Below are 23,270 nucleotides of genomic sequence, written 5' to 3' on the forward strand. Positions count from 1 at the left end.
ATATATACTCTTTGTTCAATAAATGTTTATCCAAATGTATAATACATATAATATAAATAATAGTCAATCAAAGAGTTGTTATTTTTTTCTGGCTGCACCCTGCAGCTTGTGGAATCTTAGTTCCCCAACCAGGGACTGAACCCAAGGCCTCAGCAGTGAGAATGTGGAGTCCTAACCACTGGATCACCAGGAAATTCCCCAGTAGATATTTTTAAACTGTTTAAATATAATTTAAATATCATAAAATTCACTCATTTTAAATATGCAATTCAAGTGAATTTCATTGTACTTACAGAGCTGTACAACCATCATCACAATCTAATTTTAGAACATCTTCATCATCCTAAAGGAAAAACCTCCTGTCCATTTACAGTCAATTCCATTACCAAGCCCAGCTCTCGGTAACCAATAATCTACTTTTTGCCTCTTTATATTTGCCTTTCAAAGAAAAATCATTGAAAAAGAAATTTATGTTCATGTCTGGCTTCTTTCACTGAGTATAATGTTTTTGAGGGTCATCCATGTTGTGGAAACTTTGGGAATAGAATATTTCATTGTAGTGATATACTGCATTTTCAAAGATCAGTTCATTGGCTGATTGACATTTGGGTTGTTTTCACTTTTTGGCTGTTTTAAATAAGGTTGCTATGAACATTTCTGTCAAGTCCTCTTGTGCACTTTGTATGTGTATACAAGTATTTATATTATTGTTTGTATTATATGTAAACTATTTCCAGAACTAGACAGAATTCAACATCCTATTTCAATATTGATATTTATAGATGTGAAAACTGAGAAACTCTAGCCACCTAAACACACTGTTAATAAATATATAGGTGTAGAAAGAGTTTTATAACAGCAGCATCTCCCAATATTTTGAACCAAGTAAAATGAAAACATATGTCTATAGAATTTCACCTATAAGAGGAGTTTCTAGGTCATATAGTAATGGTAAGTCTATGTATAACCTTTTAAGAAACAAACTTTTTCAAAAAATGACTGCATCATTTTACATTGCTACTAGTAATGCATGAGGTTTGAATTTCTCCACATTTTTGTACGACACTAGTTAGTGTCTTTTTATTACAACCATTCTAGTGAGTAAGTAACGGCATCTCGTTATGTTTTTGACTTGCATTTCCTGAAAGACTAATGACATTGAGAATCTTTTCATGGACATTTGTATATCTTCGGAGAAATACCTATTCAAATCTTTTGCCCACTTAAAATTTTATTACTTAGCTTGTTGATTATTAGATTATAACTAACCTAATAACTTTCATATGTTTGAAATACAAGTAAAATATGATGATTCAAAAATATATTCTCAGTCTGTATGTTGTACTTTCGATTTCTTGATGGTGTTTTTTGAAGAGCAAATTGTTTTCATTTTGATGACATACAATTTACCTTTTTTTTTTTTTTCTTTTTATTGCTTATATTTTGGGGATAACCAGAATAAATATCAGGGTAAATTTTCATCAAGTGATATGGAAACATGAAAGTGAAAGAAAGTGAAGTAACTCAGTCGTATCCAACTCTTTGTGACCCCGTGGACTATAGCCCGCCAGGCTCTTCTGTCCATGGGATTCTCCAGGCAAGAATACTGGAGTGGGTTGCCATTCCCTTCTCCAGGGGATCTTCCCAACCCAGGGATCGAACCCAAGTCTCCTGCATTGCAGGCAGATGCTTTATCCTCTGAGCCACCAGGGAAGCCCCATGGAAACATGAGTTTAGGGCAAAAAGGAATGGGTATTTCCCTAGTGGTTCAGTGGCTAACTCTCTGTGCTCCCAAATCAGGGGGCACAGGTTTGATCCCTGGTCAGGGAACTAGATCCCACATGCCACAACAAAAGATCCTGTCTGAGATCTACAGGATCTACAACTAAGACTTGGTGCAGCTAAATAAATAAATAAATAAAAAGAAGAAAAGGAATGGGGTAACATTTTCTTCTATTAAAGAAATGCTTGTCATAGTTTTAAAAATTGATGATGATATAAAACTATCTGGTATTTAGGCTCTACTGGCTACAATTAAAAGTTATGTATCTCTTATTTTAGAATGTCAAGTTACTAGAAAACAATTTGTATCCTTTACAACTCTTTAAGTGAGATGAAAATTTTTGATGCTCAATCAAAAATGAGGGAGAAGGTACATAGTCACAGTTTCTCATAATTCTTTTTAAGGTGTATAAGAAAAATCATTTAAAACCACTGTATTAATGTATACCACCCCCACCCCCTATAGGTTTTTCTCTTTGGGATGGATGGCTGTTATCTTTTTGAGATTTCAGAGAACTATTAACACCAAATGGAACTACCAAATTTTAAACTCAAAAGCCTCCCCCAATAGTCATCCAATATTTCCCATCATTAATTTTGACTGAAAGAAAGTGAAAGTCGCTCAGTGGTGTCCAATTCTTTGGGATCCCATGGACTATACAGTCCATGGAATTCTCCAGGCCAGAATACTGGAGTGGGTAGCCTTTCTCGTCTCCAGGGGATCTTCCCAACCCAGGGATCGAACCCAGGTGTCCCGCATTGCGGGCAGATTCTTTACCAGCTGAGCCACAAGGGAAGCCCAAGTTTGACCGGAGTAACAATTCATCTGGAATTAAGTCACTGCCATTCTCAAACAAGTCACTTAGCTAGTCTTAAGAGCTCAGGGCACTATATATAGACTTTAATGCAAGTCTATTCAAGACTGTAAAATCTGCCATCTGCAGATTGAAGAAAAACATACAATCTAAAAGTTTCAAGATTAAGTTTTATACCAGACTCTTACTAAAGGCTATTGCCCTGGAGACAGCCTCTTAGATAATTTTGAAAAACTGCTCTGAAGAATCAGGGAGAAAGAAACCAGAATATGTAGTTTTGTGGAGTGTTTTCCCCTTAAGGGGAAAAAACGTGGAACTTCAAAAGATTACTGCTAATCACAAAGAACAGATTAAAGTTCATGATCTTAGTCCCTTTCTCTATATCAGAAGATGCAAGAGTCTGGGTTCATCTTTAGATAGGCATCTTCACTATCTAGGACCAGTAACCAAAGCACAGACCCGCTGTTGTGTTTTTCTCCATCCTAAACTCGCCTCGGGGCTCATGTGAGGGGGCAGGGGCGGCTGCACTGGCTTGATCCTTGCAGAACTGGAAAATCAGGCAACATTCCCTGTCCACGCACCGAAACTATCTTATTAACTTTAAAGAACATTTAAAGAAGCCTATGTTTACTTTGATATTCCTTTTGACTTTCCATGATCATAAATGGAATCAGCACATTTGCTATTTAACCTTAGCAGTCAGGAACTTTTTTTTTTTTTTACCGTGCTGTTTCTACAAACTTTTAGCACACACGGCCCCCCCTAACCATCAAGCCTCAACGCCCACCGCTCTGTACCACTCCCTCCCGCGGCCTGGGGTCCGCAAGAGAGTAAGAGACTGCGCAAGCGCCGGACTGTCGACGTGGCCGGGAGACCCTAGTTGGGGAGTCCGCGCTGAGTCGCTGGCTCAAGTGGTTCTTCCCTGGCCTTCGGCCCTTTATTTTTTACTCCCTCTAGAGTTTTATGGTGACTCAGACATTCCAAGTGGACTGACTTCGCCGCAGAGGCCATTTAGAAGGTCTGAGCGGACAAAACTGAGGCTGGGAGGGCGGGGGACGAGTCCGCGACGGAGCGGGCCCGCGTGGGCGTCACGTGAGGGCCGAGCTGCGGGGGCCGAGCGCTCGGGTCACGCGGGAGCCGCGCTGGCGGGCGGGGCGGCGCGGGCGCGTGACGTGGCGCGTTCCGCAGCGCGCGCCTCCTCAGGCTTTGTCAGCCGCGGCGTGCGGGGCTCCGGGACCCGCGGGTCAGTCCGCGGGGAGCTCTGGGGGCCGGCGGCGGCGGCGGCACCGCGTCTGAGGGAGCGGACTCTGCGCTGCGGCCGAAGGACCGGGCGGTCTGGCAGGCACAGGTGGGGCGGCGGCCAGAGGGAGGGAAGGAGTCGCCCCTGCGCGGACCCCCCCACCCAAGGCGGGCGGGTGGCGTCGGCTCCCCGGGCCGGCTGCGCGCTGGCCGGGCGGGAAGGGCCGAGAAGGCCTCGGGCCCCCATCCAGGTCTCAGGGGTGGAACTTTCGTGGAAGGGAGCGGTTTCGGGAGGGATTCATTTGAGAAGTTCTTAGTTAACCCTCACCTCGTGTATCTGCGGAACCTTCGAGCTCGCTACGCCCCCTCCCTGTTTACTGTTGGGTTGGAGGGCGCCGCCTGGCCCTCGGGTGGCGGTCTTCCCGAAGCATCTGTGGACCATTCTGGCCTCGCCACCCCCGCTGTTTACCGATTTTTCACCCTCACCCGGCGCTTACAGCTTAGAGAAAGTTCCGAAACCTTTCTTTACAGAAAGTCAGCCACATGGGGGTGGGTAGCTCACGATTTTACTCCTTCGAAAACAGTTGTTCGTGTTTTGGGGGGGCGGGGCGGGGTGGGGCACTGCGCACTGCAGAAGATCCCTCCGACTTAATTTCTCTGCCTGGAGAAAGTTGCTTTTGGAATGCGCAGTTCCGTGACACGGCATTATTGCGTTACTGTAGGGTTGGCCCAGTTCGCCACTCTCTTTATTGTAAATGAATTGCTTTACTCTGTCTCTTGAGGATGCTCGAGATTTGCTTTATTGTATTGTAATTTAATGAGCTTGTCTTCACTGTTGTTGCCTCTGAAATGCGTGGCCTCAAAATGTTTAGAAATTCAACTATTTTCTTTGAAATTTCCGAACGCAAAAGTAATACGAGAAGGCCCCCCTGCCTTTATAAGTGGAAGTACTTTTTGTTTCGCTCTCTTTTACATTAGCAGACTTAAGTTGGTGACTTTATGTGAAACGTATTTGGAATAAGAAGCTCTTCTCTCCTGCGCTGTCTCTTACCTGTGAGGCTTTGTGAAATGTCACTATATATAGTTCCTCTAGCAAACCAAAATAGGGTGAGTTGCTACAGAGGCAGTTACAGATAGATATTTGGGAAAAGTTCCTGCTCCTTTTGTTTGTTTGCTTGGTTTTATTTTGTAAAAGGCCTTCTAGGGAGATGAATGCTGCTGCTGCTGCTGCTAAGTCGCTTCAGTCGTGTCCGACTCTGTGCAACCCCAGAGACGGCAGCCCACCAGGCTCCCCCGTCCCTGGGATTTTCCAGGCAAGAACGCTGGAGTGGGTTGCCATTTCCTTCTCCAATGCGTGAAAGTGAAAAGTGAAAGGGAAGTCGCTCAGTCGTGTCCGACTCTTCGCAACACCATGGACGGCAGCCCACCAGGCTCCTGTGTCCATGGGATTTTCCAGGCAAGAGTACTGGAGTGGGGTGCCATTGACTTCTCCGGGGAGATGAATGGTTATATTATTAAAGACTTCTTGTGATATTGATTGTTAGCATGATTGTTACTACTTTTAGTGTTTATGCTGCTGCTGCTAAGTCGCTTCAGTCGTGTCCGACTCTGTGCGACCCCATAGACGGCAGCCCATCAGGCTCCCCAGTCCCTGGGATTCTCCAGGCAAGAACACTGGAGTGGGTTGCCATTTCCTTCTCCAGTGCATGAAAGTGAAAAGTGAAAGGGAAGTCGCTCAGTCGTGTCCGACTCTTCGCAACACCATGGACGGCAGCCCACCAGGCTCCTCCATCCATGGGATTTTCCAGACAAGAGTACTGGAGTGGGGTGCCATTGCTTTCTCCCAAGTGTTTATGAGATTGAACTAATAAATAAAGACAAAGTGTTTGGTCCAGAATTGAACTTCTTTCCTCCTAGTGTTTTTTTTAAAGTGCGCTTGTGCTTGCGTGCGCGCGCACGCGCGCGCACACACACACACACACACACACACACACTGTTACATGAAATAAATGCATTTTACTTTTATTAGAACATTTAAAAAATAGGTTAAATGCGCCATTGGTATCTGGAGCCAGGTTTTGATTTGTGATTGAAGATAAATGTAGTGATTGAAGATGAATGTAGTGGTGTAGGTATTGTTTTATTTGATACTTCAGATTGACGTTTCAAAGTCTTCTGTTTTCAACTTTAAAAATTAAAGTGGGAAGTCATGTAATAATAGTTTTTATCTTTTCAAGACACTTGATAAGCACTTGACTATGGTTAGGAGTAGGATAGACTTCTTTGTTTTTAAGTCACCATCGTATAGTCCTTTTTTCTGTGAAATGCATCTTCTCAGAGAGTACTGAGAAAAAGCAAATCCCGTAACAACCACAAAATAAAAATGTAATATTTTAGTAGAAAGTTTCTTCTTTCTGTGATATATATATATATATATATATATATTTCCCTCTTCAAAGTGAAGACGACAGCAAGGAAGGCTCTTCAGCAGCAGCTGACCCATGGAACCACCCCCCCCACACACACACACAAATGGACGTGTGCGCACACACCTGTCTTCCCTGTGAATAGCCCCCACCCCCTTCCTCCAGTGACACATTTAGGAAATCTTTCAGCTCATTATGTGAAATAAGTTTTTAAATAAAGACGTTTGCAAGGTAATACTGCTTCTACCTAGGGTTTCTTTATCGTGCATGCTTTCTGTCTTCAAATGCTATCTACCCTTTAAGACTTAAGCCTGAAGTCTAAGTAACTGAAACACTTCAGTTACCCTTCACACCTCCTTCTCTCTGCTCACTACTTGTTCATGTAGCGGGAGGTTTAACTTTGGAGTTAGGTCATTTTCTTGACAAATACTATTGAGCCTGACTCTTTGAATCTATCTTTTCCATTTACCACCTCATTGACTAGTTCTTGAGCAAGCTGCTGAGTATTTGTTAAACATTTTCTAAGTTAGAACAACCCTCCAAGGATATGAGGAGTAAATGGAGCATATAACAGTGCTGAGCATATCCAGAGAGCTTAATAAAAGGTAGTAAATTACGGTGCTTCTAAGTGTCACAGACCATGTGTGTCTCATGTTTGCAATATAATATCATAGTGAGTGGATTTAGAACTGTGTTTTTAATTTACTTGTGAACCCCCAAAATAATTTGTGTAAAACAATTCCACTTGCATAGGTTTAAGTTGGTTTATAATGTTTTGCATTATACTCTCAGGTGGTTGGAAAGGATGCAGTATCCCACGTAGCATAGATACATTTTAATATAAAATTGGTTCATCACTCTTAACTGTATCTCATGGGGTATAATATTGCACTTTTATATACATCACCATCAGTTTTTAAAATATATGCTATTTTACATGGTTCCTTTTTCTTGAAATTGTACTTTGATTTTATCCATTTCTACTATTACTCACTCCTGAGTATTCTTTTAATGTAATTTATTTATATTCAAAAGCTTTTTCTTTAATAAAAGTACTTGTGTAAGTTGAAACTAAGTTTTAAAATTTTTCTTTGACTATAGCTCTAGGAGTTTCTTTTCTTCTGGATTGAATTATTACAAGTAGTAATAGAACAGCATAATACCCGATGGATTTTGATAAAGGATAATTCAATATAAAAATGGAATTTTAGTGGAAATTTATATCTTAAGGAGATGAATAGTTGGAGTCATGCCTAAAATTGAAATCAACACCTGTGACTTTTGGGCTGTTTGATTCTACCATGAATTCTGCCTTTCCATGCTGGGAAATACACCATAGTAAAAATAGAAATGGGAGTGTGGTATATTTGGTAAAGTTTTGCAAACTGGGAAGATTGTGAAAGGAGCTTGAAATAGGAAAAGCAATAGCATGATAGCTAAACTGCAGGTCTGTTGCCCATAGGTCAGTTTTAGTGAGGAGGGATCTGAAAGCCTTTTTCTTAAAATTGTATATGTTGTTGTTACATGTTCCTTGACAAATCTTCATGTTCCCCTGGGTACACAGTCCCTCATTTAAAGACCATTTGAACTGTGGTTGTCAACGGGATGATTTTGCAGCCAGGGTACGTTTGGCAATGCCTGGAGATTTAAAAACAATTTTACTTATTTATTTTTTAAATGTTTGGCTGTGCAGGGTCCTTGTTGCTTTGCGGGCTCTTCTCTAGTTCCTGTTGTGACTTCTCTTGTTGCAGAACATGGGCTCTAGGGCACTTGGGCTTCAGTAGTTGCGGTTCCCAGGCTCTAGAGCATAGGCTCAGTTGCTTCGCCTCAAGTGGGATCTTCCCAGATCAGGGATCAAACCTGTGTCTCTTGCGTTGGCAGGCAGATTCTTTACCACGGAGCCACCATGGAGACATTTTTGGTCATCATGTGGTGGGTAGAGGTGGTCGCTGCTTCTGGCACCTAGTAGATAGAGATCAGAGTGGGGATAAACATCCTCCAGTGATCAGGACCGGAGAAGGCAATGGCACCCCACTCCAGTACTCTTGCCTGGAAAATCCCATGGATGGAGGAGCCTGGTGGGCTCCTTAGCGTCCATGGGGTCGCTTAGGGTTGGACACGACTGAGCGACTTCCCTTTCACTTTTCACTTTCATGCATTGGAGAAGGAAATGGCAACCCACTTCAGTGTTCTTGCCTGGAGAATCCCAGGGACGGGGGAGCCTGATGGGCTGCCGTCTCTGGGGTCGCACAGAGTCAGACACGACTGAAGTGACTTAGCAGTGATCAGGACAATCTCCCATAACAAAGAATTTTCCAGCCCAAAATGTGAATCAAACTGAGATTGAGAAACCCTGATTTAGAGGATTCAGGAATCATACTATCTAATTCTGTAATCTAAGGCAATGGGTCAGTAAACTCTTTTTAGTAGATGGTAAGATGTTTTAGGCTTGTGGACCACATACAATCTCTGTTGCATATCCTTGTTTTTATAACCTTTTAAAAATACGAAAGTAATTCTTAGCTCCAAGGTCTTTCAGAAACATGTGATCTAAAGCAGTTATGGCCTTCAAACCTCATTTTTCTTCCTTCTGCAAAGTACTGGTAACAGTAACAATGTCTCAAGAGTTGTTTGTAAGGACTGAATGAAATGAACATCTAGCTTGGTCTCCAGCACACATTAAAAGCTCTGTAAATGGTGTCCTTGGTAGTCGTGGTGTCCTGTGTGAGTGAAAGTCGCTCAGTCCTGTCTGACTCTTGGCAACCCCATGGACTACAGTCCATGGAATTCTCCAGGCAGGAATACTGGAGTGGGTAACCTTCCCTTCTCCAGGGGATCTTCCCAACCCAGGGATTGAACCCAGGTCTCCTGCATTGCAGGCGGATTCTTTACCAGCTGAGCCCAAGGGAAGCCCAAGAATACTGGAGTGGGTAGCCTGTCCCTTCTCCAAGGGATCTTCCCGACCCAGGAATCAAACTGGGGTCTCCTGCATTGCAGGTGGATTTTTTTTTTTTTTAACCAGTTGAGCTATCAAGGAAGAACACGTGGTATCCTATAGCACAGAGCAAAAAATTCCAAGTCACAGTGTTGTTCAAGACCCTGTTCAAGTAAGTCATTTGAACAAACTTAGAAAGAGTGCTGGTTAAATTCCTAGGTCAGCTCGCCATAGCCTGTGTAACCTCTGCTGTCTTGCTTTCTGAACTCTGAGCCTGCTTGTATCTTAAGGAGGGTGGAATGCAGAATTTCTGTCCCATGATGTCTGAGGAAAGAAAGCATTCTACTGGCATTCTGTTCTAAAGACAGATTCCAGTGTGGGGTTGTCAGTTTTCATAGGGGATTCAAGGTGGGACAAGTAAGATCTCTGATGATAGTCGATTTTATGTGATGTTTTCTAAATTGGGGACAGATATATATAAATGTACACACACACACACACTCTCTCTCTCAACTACCGTGAAGTCCCTGTATGTGACTGACCAGTGGTTTATTTTTCAGGTTAGAAAGTATGGTTAGGCTAGTTTGGTGATGCCTTTATAGTGCAGATGGTTGCTAAAAGAGCCTTAAGTCCTTTAAATTATCCTATCATTATAATTTTTACTGAGATCATAGGAAAATAAAACCACAGTGTCTGTAGTAGGCACATCTGGGTATTGAGGGCTTGAAATGAAGGTAGTTGAAATTGAGATATGCCTCAAGCGTAAAATACACACTAGGTTTTGAAGACTTAATGCCAAAAATAAGGAAAACTATCTCAATAATTTTTATATTGGGTACATGGTGAAATAATATTTCGGATGTTTTTGGATAAATAAAATGCTATCACTGAAGTTTTTTACTTTTTAAATGTGGCTATTAGAAAATTTTAAATTACATATGTAGTTAACATTTATAATTCTGTTAGACAGTGCTGCTTTAAAGCTTTAGTTTAATTTTTAAAAATTAATAATTGTTTTTATCCTGCGCATATAAAGAATTAAATATTTTTATAAGGCTTGCAGTGAAAATCAGAGATCCCACCACCCTGGTCTCATCCCTTACTCCCAAAGCTTGTATCCGTTTTATTACCACTTCTGGTCTTTCTGTCTGAATCTATAATAAATAGGATGCTTATATTGTTACTTTATTTTTCAGTGTTAGGCATTGTCCATTAACTTTCTAGTAGGAAAGATGAAATTTTAGGTCTCCCATGCTGTACCACAGGCACATAAACTTTCTATCCATTCATCTTCCCATCTTCTCAAGATGGTTGTATTATAATTTGGCTTGTATCAGGATTCATTATTTATATTATTATGATATTAATCAAAATTGAAACATGCAGTACATTGATTACTTTTCTTTCTAGCTCAGCATCTTGTTTTCCTTGGAGTTAATAATTGTCTTGATTTTTATTTCCTTAGTTTACCATGTACTTATTGCTGATTAAACCCTGAGTCCTCCCACAGTTAATATAGATCTCTTCTGAAAACTTAAGAACACATTAGGTATTTTCTTTTATGCTCTTTTGAATTAAAGCACCCAGTCTTCTTTCCAGGCTGGAGAGAAATAGTGTTCTTGGGCTGGTTAGGAGAGATCTGAGGGTCTACTTTGTAAATTAGCTTTGACTCCATCCCTTATTCAGTCCTTACTCTCTCTCCCAAAGGAGGACTGAATCTCATCAGTTCCTGTGCCTTTGGAGGTTCTACCATGAAATATATGTGGGGCTGCTGCTCTGGTTTCCTGATTGACAGTGTAGGCCTCCATTTTCTCACATCTGTTTTCTGAGTTGCGGTATCTGCCGCCTCTTTCAGAAACGAAGCACTGTTGACTCCCTCCGCCCTCCCTTTTTGTGAGTTTTGGCTCCGTTATTTGTTTTATTAATGGATATAATAAGGTGAAATATAGTGCATTAATCTTAAGTTTACAGATTTTTAATATATGCCTACACCCATGTAATCACCACTCAGATCCAGATAGGGAGCATTTCCGTATGCTATAAGGTCGTCCCCTTGTGTCCCTTTCAAGTCTATACCAGCACCTGTAATCATTGTTTTTGTTTCTGTCATCAAAGACTAGTTTTGCCTGTTCCTCAAAATCATACAGGATAGTAGTCTCAGTATGAAATCTTTTGTGTGTAGCTTCTTTTGTCCAAAGACTTGGTGAGTCATCAGCATTGCGGGCATCAATTTAAAAAAAAAAATCCTGTGTATTACTGCATAATATAAACATGCCACTGTTTATCCCTTCTCCTGTGGGTGGGCATTTGGATTGTTTCGAGATTTTGGCTTTTATGAATAAAGCTGCTCTGAATATTATTGTACATATTTTTGGTGTGTATATTCATTCATTTCTCTTGGTTATATACCTCTAAGTGGAATTGCTGGATCATAAAGTGGGTGAATGTACCTTAGATAGAAATGCCAGACTTCCATAGTGGCTGTACCATTTTTCACTCACACCAGCAAAGTATACGACAGTTCCAGTTTCCATCTTCTCTAACATTTGCCAGTATTCAATTTTAGCCACCTGATAAGTATATATAGTTGACCTTGAACAATGGGATTAGAGGTGCCAATCACCACATAGTTAAAAATCTCTGTATTACTGTCTCTGCCTCAGACATAAAGGAATTGATAAATAACAAGGACAGAAAACTGAAACACTTTGGATTGAATCAGGATACAGACCCTCTTTCTTTTGATTCCACATGTTGTGATGACTCTAATCAAACACAAACTTTTCCCCACACTTAATTAAAGAGCCATAAAATGAAAATACAGTACTGTATTTATTGAAAATAATCTATGTATAGGTGGATCCATACTGTTCAAGGGTCAGCTGTAGTCAGCTGGGTTTTAGTTTCATTTCCATGAAGGAATCATGTGTTGAATGCCTTTTCACATGGCCATTTGTGAAGTATCCATTCATGCCTCTTTCTCATTGAAAGGAATGGTTATGCCTTTTAAATAATCTTGTGAGTCACTTTAATGGAGTTTGGGGAGAGAAGAGGGCTAACTGCATGTGAGAAACCTGCCACCTTTAAATGAAAGTAAGGTAACTTTAAAGCTTCATTCAGATACATTCCTCCCCCTCATTTCTGTCATCTCCAGTATGTGATTCAACTTCATTTTTAATTAGCTGCTGTAATCCAGAAGTATAATGAGTTGTAGAATGAGACTCTTTTGTTCCAACCTAAAAGATATAGGAAACTTTTCTTTCTTATAAGAAACTGGAACAAGAAAATTATTCAGTAGCTATATTCTGTCTTATTCTCTTACATCTTTAATTAAAAAGATAGGAGCAAGAGCAATATTTATCCATTCAACAAATACATATTGAGTATTTCCTGTATGTCACATCTAAATAGGCTTAGGAAATATATCAGTGAACAAAGACAAGCAAGGCTCCAGTCCTGAAGTATATTCAGGTGGGAGGAATTGATACTAAATAAGTAAACAAATATCTAAATAAGGTAATTAAAAATATATTTCCTGTTTTGCAGAAATGGAACAAGAACCCCAAGATGGAGAACCTATTGAAATTAAGATCATCAAGGAAGCATACAAGAAAGCCTTTGTATTTGTTAATAAAGGACTGAATACAGATGAATTAGGTCAAAAGGAAGAAGCAAAGAACTACTATAAGCAAGGAATAGGACACCTGCTTAGAGGAATCAGCATTTCATCAACAGATCCTGAGTACACAGGTCCTGAGTGGGAGTCTGCCAGGCAGATGCAACAGAAAATGAAAGAAACGCTACAGAATGTACGTACCAGGTTGGAAATTCTAGAGAAGGGTCTTGCCACTTCTCTACGGAATGATCTTCAGGAGGTGCCCAAGTTGTATCCAGAATTTCCACCTAAAGACATGTCTGAAAAGTCACCAGAGCCTCAGAGCCTTAGTTCACTTCCTCAGCACAGTGAAGTAAATGGCAGCACTTCAACTGCAAGTGCAGAATCAAGTAGTACACCTACTACTTTGTCCTTGCCGTGTCAGAGTCATCCGTCTGAAGCACCTCCTGCTTACACTCCCCAGGCTGCTGAGGGTCACTACACTGTATCCTATGGAACAGAATCTGGGGAGTTCTCGTCAGTTGGGGAGAACTTCTATAGGAATCACTCTCAGCCACCTCCTCTTGAGACCTTAGGGCTGGATGCAGATGAGTTGATTTTGATACCAAACGGAGTACAAATTTTCTTTGTAAATCCCGCAGGGGAGGTTAGTGCACCTTCATATCCTGGATATCTTCGAATCGTGAGGTTCTTGGATAATTCTCTTGATACCTTTCTAAATCGTCCTCCTGGATTTCTCCAGGTAAGCCAAAGAAAGAGGTAAACAAATTTGAAATATGTGTAGAACATATTACTTTTATTTGATAATATTTATGATGTGTCCAAGACAGTGAATGCAAAAAGGTTACTATAATTTCTAGTTCCTTTTTAAATTCATGAAATTTATGTGCCTTCAGCATCTACGTTTGTATTTGACAACATTTCTTTTTCTTTAGATATAAAGTCTTGTTTTAGTATTAAATGTGTGATGACAGGACCTGAAGGAGATTGGAATATTCATCCTTTTAGTTTTTTATCTGAAGAAGAAACCTAATAACTTTAATTTCAAAAGGGATTTGTGTAACTCTTGTGTGAATGTGTAACTTTAAATTTCCACAAATGTTGTCAGGCCCCCACTGAGGGGCCAGACTGGGTTAGATGCAGCCCGGTGTCTGGAACAGTGGTTCTCAACTAGTAGGAACCACCCCTGCCGTCTCCACACACCCTGGGATATTTTGACAGTAGTGGGGACATTTTTGGTTGTCATAGCTGGGACTGGGGTGTGTGCTGTTTCTCCTGGAATATATAGTGGGTAGAGGCCAGGCATACTGCTAAGCATTAAACAGGATAGCTCTTATCAGTTAAAAAAAATAACTGAAAATGTCAGTCATGCCAAGATTAAGAAACCATGGTCTACAAGTAGAGACTGTGATGATGATCATCTGAGAAGCAATTCTAACTTTCCAAGTATATAGATTTACCAGGATACACTTGGTCCAAGAGCAAAGACTGTTGCTAAATAAAGGTTGAGGTTAGGACACTTATGGAATTCCTGAGGTATTCTGAAGGTGAAATTCCTGAGGTATTCTGAAGGTGATGGTCCAGTATCAATCTGTCTTAGTATGGGGAGATGGGTTTCTGGAAGTACAGATTCAGTATTCATTGGATATAACAAAAGGATCTGCATGGCAGGGAGATGACTATTTGAGAAGGCAGGTGCTTTTATAAGTCCAGGTGATGTGGTTTAGCTACAGTACTAGTTATCTACATTTTTTTTTTCTTTCTTGATATATTTTCAATTCTTATGCAGCTTTTACTTTATAAAGTCCACACGAAGGTTGTTTACAGATAGTTGGAGATTTACTAGGAGTGTATGAAGGAGATATCTGGGAGCATTGTTGGAAGAAACATTTCATTAGTGGACAGGAAGAATAGTGTGAATCATAAGTTATTTTTTGAAAAGAAGCCTTAACTTTGAAAAGAGTAGGCTTATTGATTCTGAGGGGTCTGATAAAAGATAAAATATTTTCTGCTGAACTGATAATAAAATGGCATTGTAAGAGTGGAATTTAAAAAACCTTTGGGTCCTGGGCTACTGGAGGTTCAGGGAATGAAAATTTGAAACATTCTATTCATTACATGAGCTCAACCATTAAAATGACTTGTCCTTTAGTAAAAATTTGTTCTGTGCTTTTAATTCTGTTTTTCTAGTAGCTCCTATTTTGAGTCCTAAATAAAAAAAGTAAAATTGTACCCCAAATGTGAGTCTTTTTAAGGACTCTCATTTACACGTGTTCAGTTATTTATAGCAGTGCCCTAAAAGAGAGTTGCCATGTGTTTACTGAATTCTCTGTTCTTAAAAATCACTATTGCTTTATTTAGGAAATTAGAAATTAAAGTTGGCAGACTAGAATTCTGTGGCTTCTAAAAACTATTTTTTTCTTGAATTTAGTTTTAATATACTTTTTAAACCTGTCAGATTTGTCGTCAATTCATATGGAACTTGGATATGAAGTTGCTCTGTGAAAGTGAAACTGGGAGAAATCAGCCTGTGGTGGGTGAGCTCACCAATCTATAATACTCTGCCCTGAGAAAGGTCTATAAATTTTATTTGAGAAGATTTGAGGATACTCCATTTCAGTTAAGGTGACCAGAATGTAGTTTATCTTAGAGAAATAATGACACAGTAAAAGAAACCTTTTCCTAACTTTCATCATTTAAGTGTAACAATTACAATTTTTTTTGTTGTTAAATCCACCACCTGTTATTCATATTTTTTTAAATGTCTATTTTTTTAACTTTATCCTAAGCAATAACAACTGTGAAATTGAGGAAAAGAAGTTGTATTTTTTCCTACATATTTCAATACATGTAGCTACTCAAATTTAAATAGTTTGTATATTACTTGAAGTCATTTCACATACTACAGATGGTTATATATCATACTTTGGAACATACAGCCATCAGTTTTATTGTAACTTGTCTGAAGTTTGATTTTTATGAAAGCTGGAGAGTGGCTTTTAAAATGACTAAAACAAAGACAATCCACTAAAATAAGAATTTGAAAATGTTTGTTAAGCACTTTTCTAGGAAAGAGTCAGACTTGCATGCTTGATCTCTACATATTTGTATTCTGTTGGTCAGAGATGTGATAGTATACCAGAATTTTCCATTGTTTATATGAAACCTTTCATCTCTTTGACTCATATACATCACACAATATTTGATAATAATCAATTGTTCTTCCAAGTTTCTTAATATTAGAAAATGTCTTGGTGAGGGGAAAAATTATATTCTGGTCACTGAAAGAATAATGGAAATTAATACATTTGGATATTCTGATTTAAACTTAATTTCTTCTGAATTTAGATCTCTAGGAGGTGAGTTTAAGTCTTAGTTGATGATCTGACCTCCCCGTATGATGTTGCCGGGCAGCTTTTGGTTTAACTTCAAAATAGATAGTAAATCCATAAATGTAACTTAGTATTCTTGCTCTATCAGATCAGGTTGGACTTAGTAAAAACAAACAAACAAACAACTGTGTTTCTAATTAAAATAATTGTTTAGCTTCTCCAGTGGCAGATAGCACGTGTTTAAACCCTAGCTTCACTTTTTAGTTGTTGACTCTGAGCAACTTAATTAACCTCTCAGTGCCTCATTTTTCTTGTGGTTAAAATGACACTAACCAACTTCATGGAATTGTTTTGAGGATTAAATCAGTAAATACATGTGGAGTACTTAGGAACAGTTTGATTTTATTTAGTTTCCGCAAAGAGATGTTTAATAATAAAGAAAAGCTTAATTTACTTTGACTATTATTTCTTTAGAGCTAGACTCATTATCGGTTAACAGTGGGCTATTTCAGGGCACTGGTTTTAAGACTGTTAAATTAGAGGAGTAGTAAGATTTTTAGCACAGTTCCTGTGTTTTGCAGGGGAATCAGGCTAGCAAATGATTTATTTTTATTGGGGGTTTGTTGATGCTGATGGTTCTACAAAGCCTTATAAAATGCATTTCAAACCTTAAAGTGTGTATTTGCTAATCAAACAATAATTAAAACCTCAGTGAAAACTTTGTTAATTGATTTGTTTTTAATTAATCCTTTCAGGTTTGTGACTGGTTGTATCCTCTAGTTCCTGATAGGTCTCCAGTTCTTAAGTGTACTGTAGGTGCCTACATGTTTCCTGATACGATGTTACAAGCATCGGGATGCTTTGTGGGGGTCGTCTTGTCATCTGAATTACCAGAAGATGACAGAGAACTCTTCGAGGATCTATTAAGACAAATGTCTGACCTTCGGCTCCAGGTAACTTGTGTGCCACCTTCAGGATGAAAACCTACTTTAACGTAATCACTCCTGCTTTCAAAGAAATTGTAATAAGCTCCAGTTTGATCAGTAGGAAATAGTATATAATTTGCTTGTGTGTTCACAAATATTTAATACACGTTGGGAATTGGCTGTAAATAATGATTATTGTGGTCTCCGAAATCAAATTGTCTCGATTTGAATTTGAACTCTTGCACTTAATAGCTGTCTAATTCAAGTTGATCTATAACTGAAAGTTACCTGAATGTTGATGTTCCCTATACTTTAGTTTCTTTATCATAAAATAAAGATAATAACATCCACTTTATTGGGCTATGATGAAGATTAAAAGTTAATGCCTTAAGACACTTACATCAGTGCTAGCAAGTAGTGTGGTATTAGCTCTTGTTATGACCACTGTCTTCTCGGTTGGAAAACTGGGCTGAAAGAGCCCCAAAATGGGACTCAATGGTGAAGTGGAGGTAATTTCAGCATTGGTAGTGAAGTTGCTCAGTTGTGTCTGACTCTTTACGACGCCATGGACTGTAGCCTACCAGGCTCCTCGTTCCATGGAATTTTCCAGGTAAGAGTACTAGAGTGGGTTACCATTTCCTTTTCCAGGGGATCTTCCTGACCCAGGGATTGAACTAGGGTCTCCCACGTTGCAGGCATACGCTTTACTGTCTGAGCCACCAGGGAAGTTAATTTCAGCATTAGCAGATGGATAGTGTTAGATGTTTTAGGGGTATGTCTTGAGGAACAGGTTTTGTCTCAGGAAATTGTCTTTGTTCTTATGATGAACGAAGGCAAAATGTGATTTAAAAAGTGGTTGGTCATCCTGTGAACTTGCCTCATTTAACCCATTTTCTCTGCCCAATACTGATCTGTTTTAGGAAGTTGAAATAGAGTATAATGGGGATGTTTTCTTTAGCTGTTCTTGCCCATCCTAATGTAGGACAAGGGAGGAAACCATTTTTGATTGTGCATATTGACAGTTATTAGAGGTTGAAGAAGATTGATAGCCTGGGTAATATATACATAATAGTATATATAGAAAACCTTTTATTTTCTCCTTCAATCAACAGATATTTAGAATTCATTATTTAACCTGGTTCTGTGTTAAATGATGGAATGGTAAGGAAGAACAGAGGGGGCTATAAAAATACATATATAGTAGCTTCTATTCTTGAACATGTTAATAGTCTGTCAAATAACAATAGTATAGTGTAATCGATAATGGAAAAAAGTGAAAGGAGGTCAGGGAGGATTTCACAAAATAGTTTTGAGTCCAGTTATGAAAGATTTGTTCCTTTTATCTCAGAAAGTAGAATACACCTTCAGTCCATACCTATGTCAAACATTTAAGGGCAAAGGTGATGGGAGCAGATCACCAGGTAAGAGATAGGTCAGAGAGTCATCTCAGCATTAGATTGTAAGAACAGTATATGAGAGTGACCTGATGATCAGTATGAACTAAAATGCCACATATTTAAGCTATGCCAACAAAACTTTTGACCCCCGTACGGAAGTGTGTGTAGCCTCAATATGCTCAGGAGAGTTTACAAAGACAGCACTGTGGTCAAATGGGTGTGGGTTCAAATCTAAGCTTTGCTGTTTCCTAGCTGAAGACAGTGACATTTTTAAGTAATCCAGACTTTATGGAGCTGTTATTCTCTTCACCCCTACATTCATTTGACCTGTATTACCAAGCTCTAGGCAAGAAATTAAACTGACCTTTAGTTTAGTTGTTTATGTCCTCTGTTCAGTTTTATTTTTCGGTTGCATGTTATTTTTAGTTTTCTGTATTGTCCTAGAGCTCCAGCAGTAAAGAAAAGCTTAGTTACTCGCTGTACGTTGGACTTGTCTTTACTCTTAAGCATTCATTCAGCAAAGTGTATGTAAGCAGATTACCTTCAGTGTTGAGTGCAGAAGTGAAAAAACAAAAGCAGCCTTCCAACAATGCAGAGTAATTAAACTGGATATGAGTTCCTTTAAACTCATTTAGTCCTATATGTGTTTCCTGAAACATTTATTGTTTAATTAAATTCAAATGTATTTGCATCTGATTTTGTGATCACTTACACCAGCAACTGCTGTAAGTTTATCTTGCATACCTTTTTGTTTTTTGAAATTTACTTTAGGCCCTATCCCCGTGAACCAGAGAACTCAAAAAGGTTTGAGATTTGATAATGAGACAAAAATATAGAGAAAGACTAGCAAAAGTAGTTGTAAAACACTGTCATTTGAATAAGTATATTACTGCAGCATGATGCACCATAGCTTAGAAGAAATGTGAATTTGAACTAAACTGAGTCCTTTATTCCTAGACCAACTGGGACCGGGCAGAAGGAGAAAATGAATTCCAGATCCCTGGAATATCAGGATCTGCCTCTGACCAGTTGAAGGAAGCCAGTGGCACTGACGTGAGACAGCTGGACCCAGGCAGTAAAGATGTGCGTCAGAAGGGAAAACGAGGGAAAAAGGTAAGTAAAGTGAGTGAAAAATCAACAAGGTATGAGGGTGTGTTCTAGCCTAAAGGTACCTTTCACCAGTTTATTTATAAGATCCCCATTTACTAAAGCAGAGCAACTTCCAGACCACAGAGTGATCACTGGTTAAAGTAATTAGAACCAGTGTTAATGTTTTCCTTTCCAAGTATTTATTTAAACTGTCTTAAACAATAGTCTGTGTTTGGAGGATACATCTTTTTCAACTATTGGAAAGATTTTTATATTCACATTAATGATGCATATGCTTTTTTGTTTTGTATTATCTTCTACCTTCCTGTATACATCAAGATCTTGGGTCTAGATATACTTTTCCTTATACTGCCATTTTTATTCAGTTCCTTATTTCTTCATGTAGTCAGCAGAACAGAGAAAATGGCCTTTTAAAAATACATATTTAGCATTTTTTCTTTCATTTCTTAGATTCTGTGTTATGTACCAAATGTTGAATTTGGATTAGAGGTCAGGAAGTATTTATTGAGTGCTAGAAAGCTGCTGGGAGGGGTGGGAGCAGAAGGAGAAGGGGACGATAGAGGATGAGATGGCTGGATGGCATCACCAACTCGATGCACATGAGTTTGGGTGAACTCCGGGAGTTGGGGATGGACAGGGAGGCCTGGTGTGCTGCGATTTATGGGTTGGCAAAAGAGTCGGACACGACTGAGCGACTGAACTAAACTGAGAAAACTGAACATAATAGAAAAAAGTTTAAATTCCTCATCTCAAATATTTACCATCTAGTGTAGAGGATAGATTAGCAAAGAGAGAATTTCTACCCAACATGATGGTTAGATGAAAGTACACAAGTTGTACAGAAGACTCGGTTGTGCCTTCCAAGAAGATGTGTGGTGTGGGAAGCAATTGAGGAGGCTCCTTCTGGGGGGCATTATGGCTGAGATAAGTCCTGAGGTGAAGTAAGCAAACCTGTGAAGAAGGAAAGTACCGTTGTGTGAGCATTGAATAGTAAACAATTTGGCATTGTTTATTGTTGTAACTCTTAAGTGCTTGGTAATTGTCTTTGGAATTAATGAATGTCACATGAATATTGTACTTTTACACACCAACTGTCACTGTGGGTTATGTTGAGCATCTTAGACAGCTTTATGAGGACATGGGCATTCAAAATGGAAGTTAGAAGTTCATTTTTTAAAATTTAATTCTTTGATTAAAAAATATCAAATTACATAAGATGGTAGATATCTTCGAAAAGCTTTACTTCCACCTTCATCCCTATCTACACCTTTCCTTCTGCCATTGTAGGTAATTTTATTAGTGTCTTCTGTTTATTTTCTGGGTTTTTTGAAGTAGATAAAAGCAAACAAAATCTGTTATTATTTCTCTCTCTTTCTTATATAAAAGGTGGCATCATATAGAGTGTCCCAGAACTTACTTGGTCTTTTTTACGTTGTATTTCATTGTATGAATAGATCACAGTTTATTTAATCAGCCTCTTATTGAGGGGTATTTGGTGTGGTTGTTTGCTATTACAAACAATGCATCAGTGAATAACTTTGTAGAGCTATTGATTCATACATCTGTAGGTAATTCATCAATTTCTTAGAGGTGGGGTTACTGTGTCAACAGATAAATGCATTTGTGATTTTGATAGATCTTGCTACATTACCCTTCCTAAGGATTACACAGTTCAGATGGTACTAGGGGTACATGAACACCTGTCTCCCCACAGCCTGCTAGCAGAGTGGATGGTTGCTCTTTCTGTATTTTGGCAGTGCAATGGTGAGAGAAATATACTGGAATATATTAATTTGCATTGCTCTTTTTGTGAGTAAAATTGAGCAGATGTATAAGGGTAACTCGAATTTTGTTTTCTGTGTGGTGTCTAGTCATATCCTTTCTCTGTGATGTCTAGTCATGTCCATTTTTAGTACTGGGTTGCCAGTCCTTCTCAATTTCTAAGAACTCTTTATATATTATGGACATTGGCCCATTGTCAAAGATAGAACTTGCAAGTATTTTGTTCATTTTGTCTTTAGGTTTTATTTATGAGTGGCCTTCCCCCACATGTAGGAGTTTTTGTTTTTAATGTTTTATATTTTAAGTCAGGTTGTATTTCTGTTGGGTTAAATTTGAGTTTCAAGTTGTTTTATAATATTATGAGGTCTGAGTTAGCCTGCTGCTAAGTATTTAGAATGAAAAAATAAATTTAGCTTTGAAATTTTGAGTGTTGGCCCTAGCCATTGAATTAGCAAGTATTTCTATGTTTCTTGTTTCCATTCAAATGGAATGGCAGATTCTGTGTTTATGTATTTTTATTTGCTTTTACTTGAAGTCTGTCAAAACCAGTTCATTTGGATGCATTCTTCATTACTGATTGAGTTATTTAACACATCTTTTAACCTTACCGAAGACTGTATGCGTATGGGTATTTAGGGGAATGATAGCCCTCTGAAGGAACTCGGTCTAGTCAAGGAAAGAAAAAAGTCAACTTAAATATAATCTAATAAATGCTGTATTGGAAGTATGTTGGTATTTAAATCTTACTTACCAGTGGGACCTAACATAAGACCAGAACAGTTTTCAGCTTCATGGTGGTTATGGGTATTGTGTTTTATGTACTAAAATGTACTAATAATTAGGTTGGCTAGAAATATTTTCATTCATTAGTATTTATTGGCTTAATATTTTATTACAAAATGCTTATGGTTTTCCTTCATCTTAGTTTTTATTATTTTCACTTCTTGAAACATTTTTACCATTTAGACCAAAGGAACTTCAAGTGAAGAAGTTAATCTGAGTCACATTGTACCCTGTGAGCCAGTTTCAGAAGAAAAACCAAAGGAGTTACCTGAATGGAGTGAGAAAGTGGCTCACAACATTTTGTCAGGTATTACAGTAATGATAACTTTTTTCGCTTATGATGTGAAGCTTTTGGGTGGGTCCCATTAGAGAATACTTGGAAAGATACTATTTTATATTCTGGTTTTAAATGATCAGTTTATAAATACTTAAAAATAGAACTGATCTCTTTGAATGTTACATATTGTCATATTGGTGTAAGTTCTTCTTGGTTTATTTTTCTTTTTTTACTCTTGGGAGAATTGGTAGTGAAAAGCTTCAAGAAACCCCAAGCTTTCAGAATAACTCTGAACGTAAAATAAGTTATTTTCCTTTCCCCTTGGAAATCCCCTCTTAATCTTGGTATAGGTATTAAATGTATACAATGAAAGTATGAAAGTGAAAGTTAGTTGTGTCCAATTCTTTGTGACCCCATGGACTGTACAGTCCATGGAATTCTCCAGGCCAGAAAACTGGAATGGGTAGCCTTTTCCTTCTCCAGGGGATCTTCCCAACCCAGGGATCTAACCCAGATAATCAGTCCTAATTTTATCCAGTTATTTTTCCTTTTAAAAGGTGCTTCCTGGGTGAGTTGGGGTTTGGTCAAAGGTGCTGAGTTTACTGGCAAAGCCATCCAGAAAGGAGCGTCTAAACTTCGAGAACGAATTCAACCAGAAGAAAAGCCTGTGGAAGTTAGTCCAGCTGTGACCAAGGGACTTTATATGGCAAAGCAGGCGACTGGAGGAGCAGCCAAAGTCAGTCAGTTTCTGGGTAAAGTGACTTTAGATTCCTTTACTACTTTTTACTTACATTAAAAATTTTCTTTTAGTCCATTAATCTAATCTCATTTAGATGGTTTAACTTTGAGG

At 38.8% G+C, this 23,270-nt stretch overlaps 1 protein-coding gene across 2 annotated transcripts in view; it reads left to right on the forward strand.

Annotated features, from left to right (window-relative positions):
- The first annotated feature begins 3,495 nt into the window (after positions 1 to 3,495).
- SPART (spartin) overlaps positions 3,496 to 23,270 on the forward strand; it is a 31,608-nt gene continuing 11,833 nt past the window's right edge. Inside the window, exons 1-6 of one of the 2 annotated variants that reach the window (XM_070380416.1) lie at positions 3,496 to 3,615; positions 12,744 to 13,555; positions 16,901 to 17,098; positions 19,426 to 19,581; positions 22,327 to 22,450; positions 22,978 to 23,172. In XM_070380416.1, coding sequence (XP_070236517.1) covers positions 12,746 to 13,555; positions 16,901 to 17,098; positions 19,426 to 19,581; positions 22,327 to 22,450; positions 22,978 to 23,172 — 1,483 coding nt within the window. In that variant the 5' untranslated portion in view covers positions 3,496 to 3,615; positions 12,744 to 12,745. Of the gene's footprint in view, positions 3,616 to 3,715; positions 3,946 to 12,743; positions 13,556 to 16,900; positions 17,099 to 19,425; positions 19,582 to 22,326; positions 22,451 to 22,977; positions 23,173 to 23,270 lie in introns of those variants that run through there. The other variant, XM_070380415.1, reaches the window with a different exon arrangement.

Source organism: Bos mutus, chromosome 12 (genome assembly GCF_027580195.1).
Source record: "Bos mutus isolate GX-2022 chromosome 12, NWIPB_WYAK_1.1, whole genome shotgun sequence".
In the NCBI taxonomy this organism is placed as follows: Eukaryota; Metazoa; Chordata; class Mammalia; order Artiodactyla; family Bovidae; genus Bos; species Bos mutus.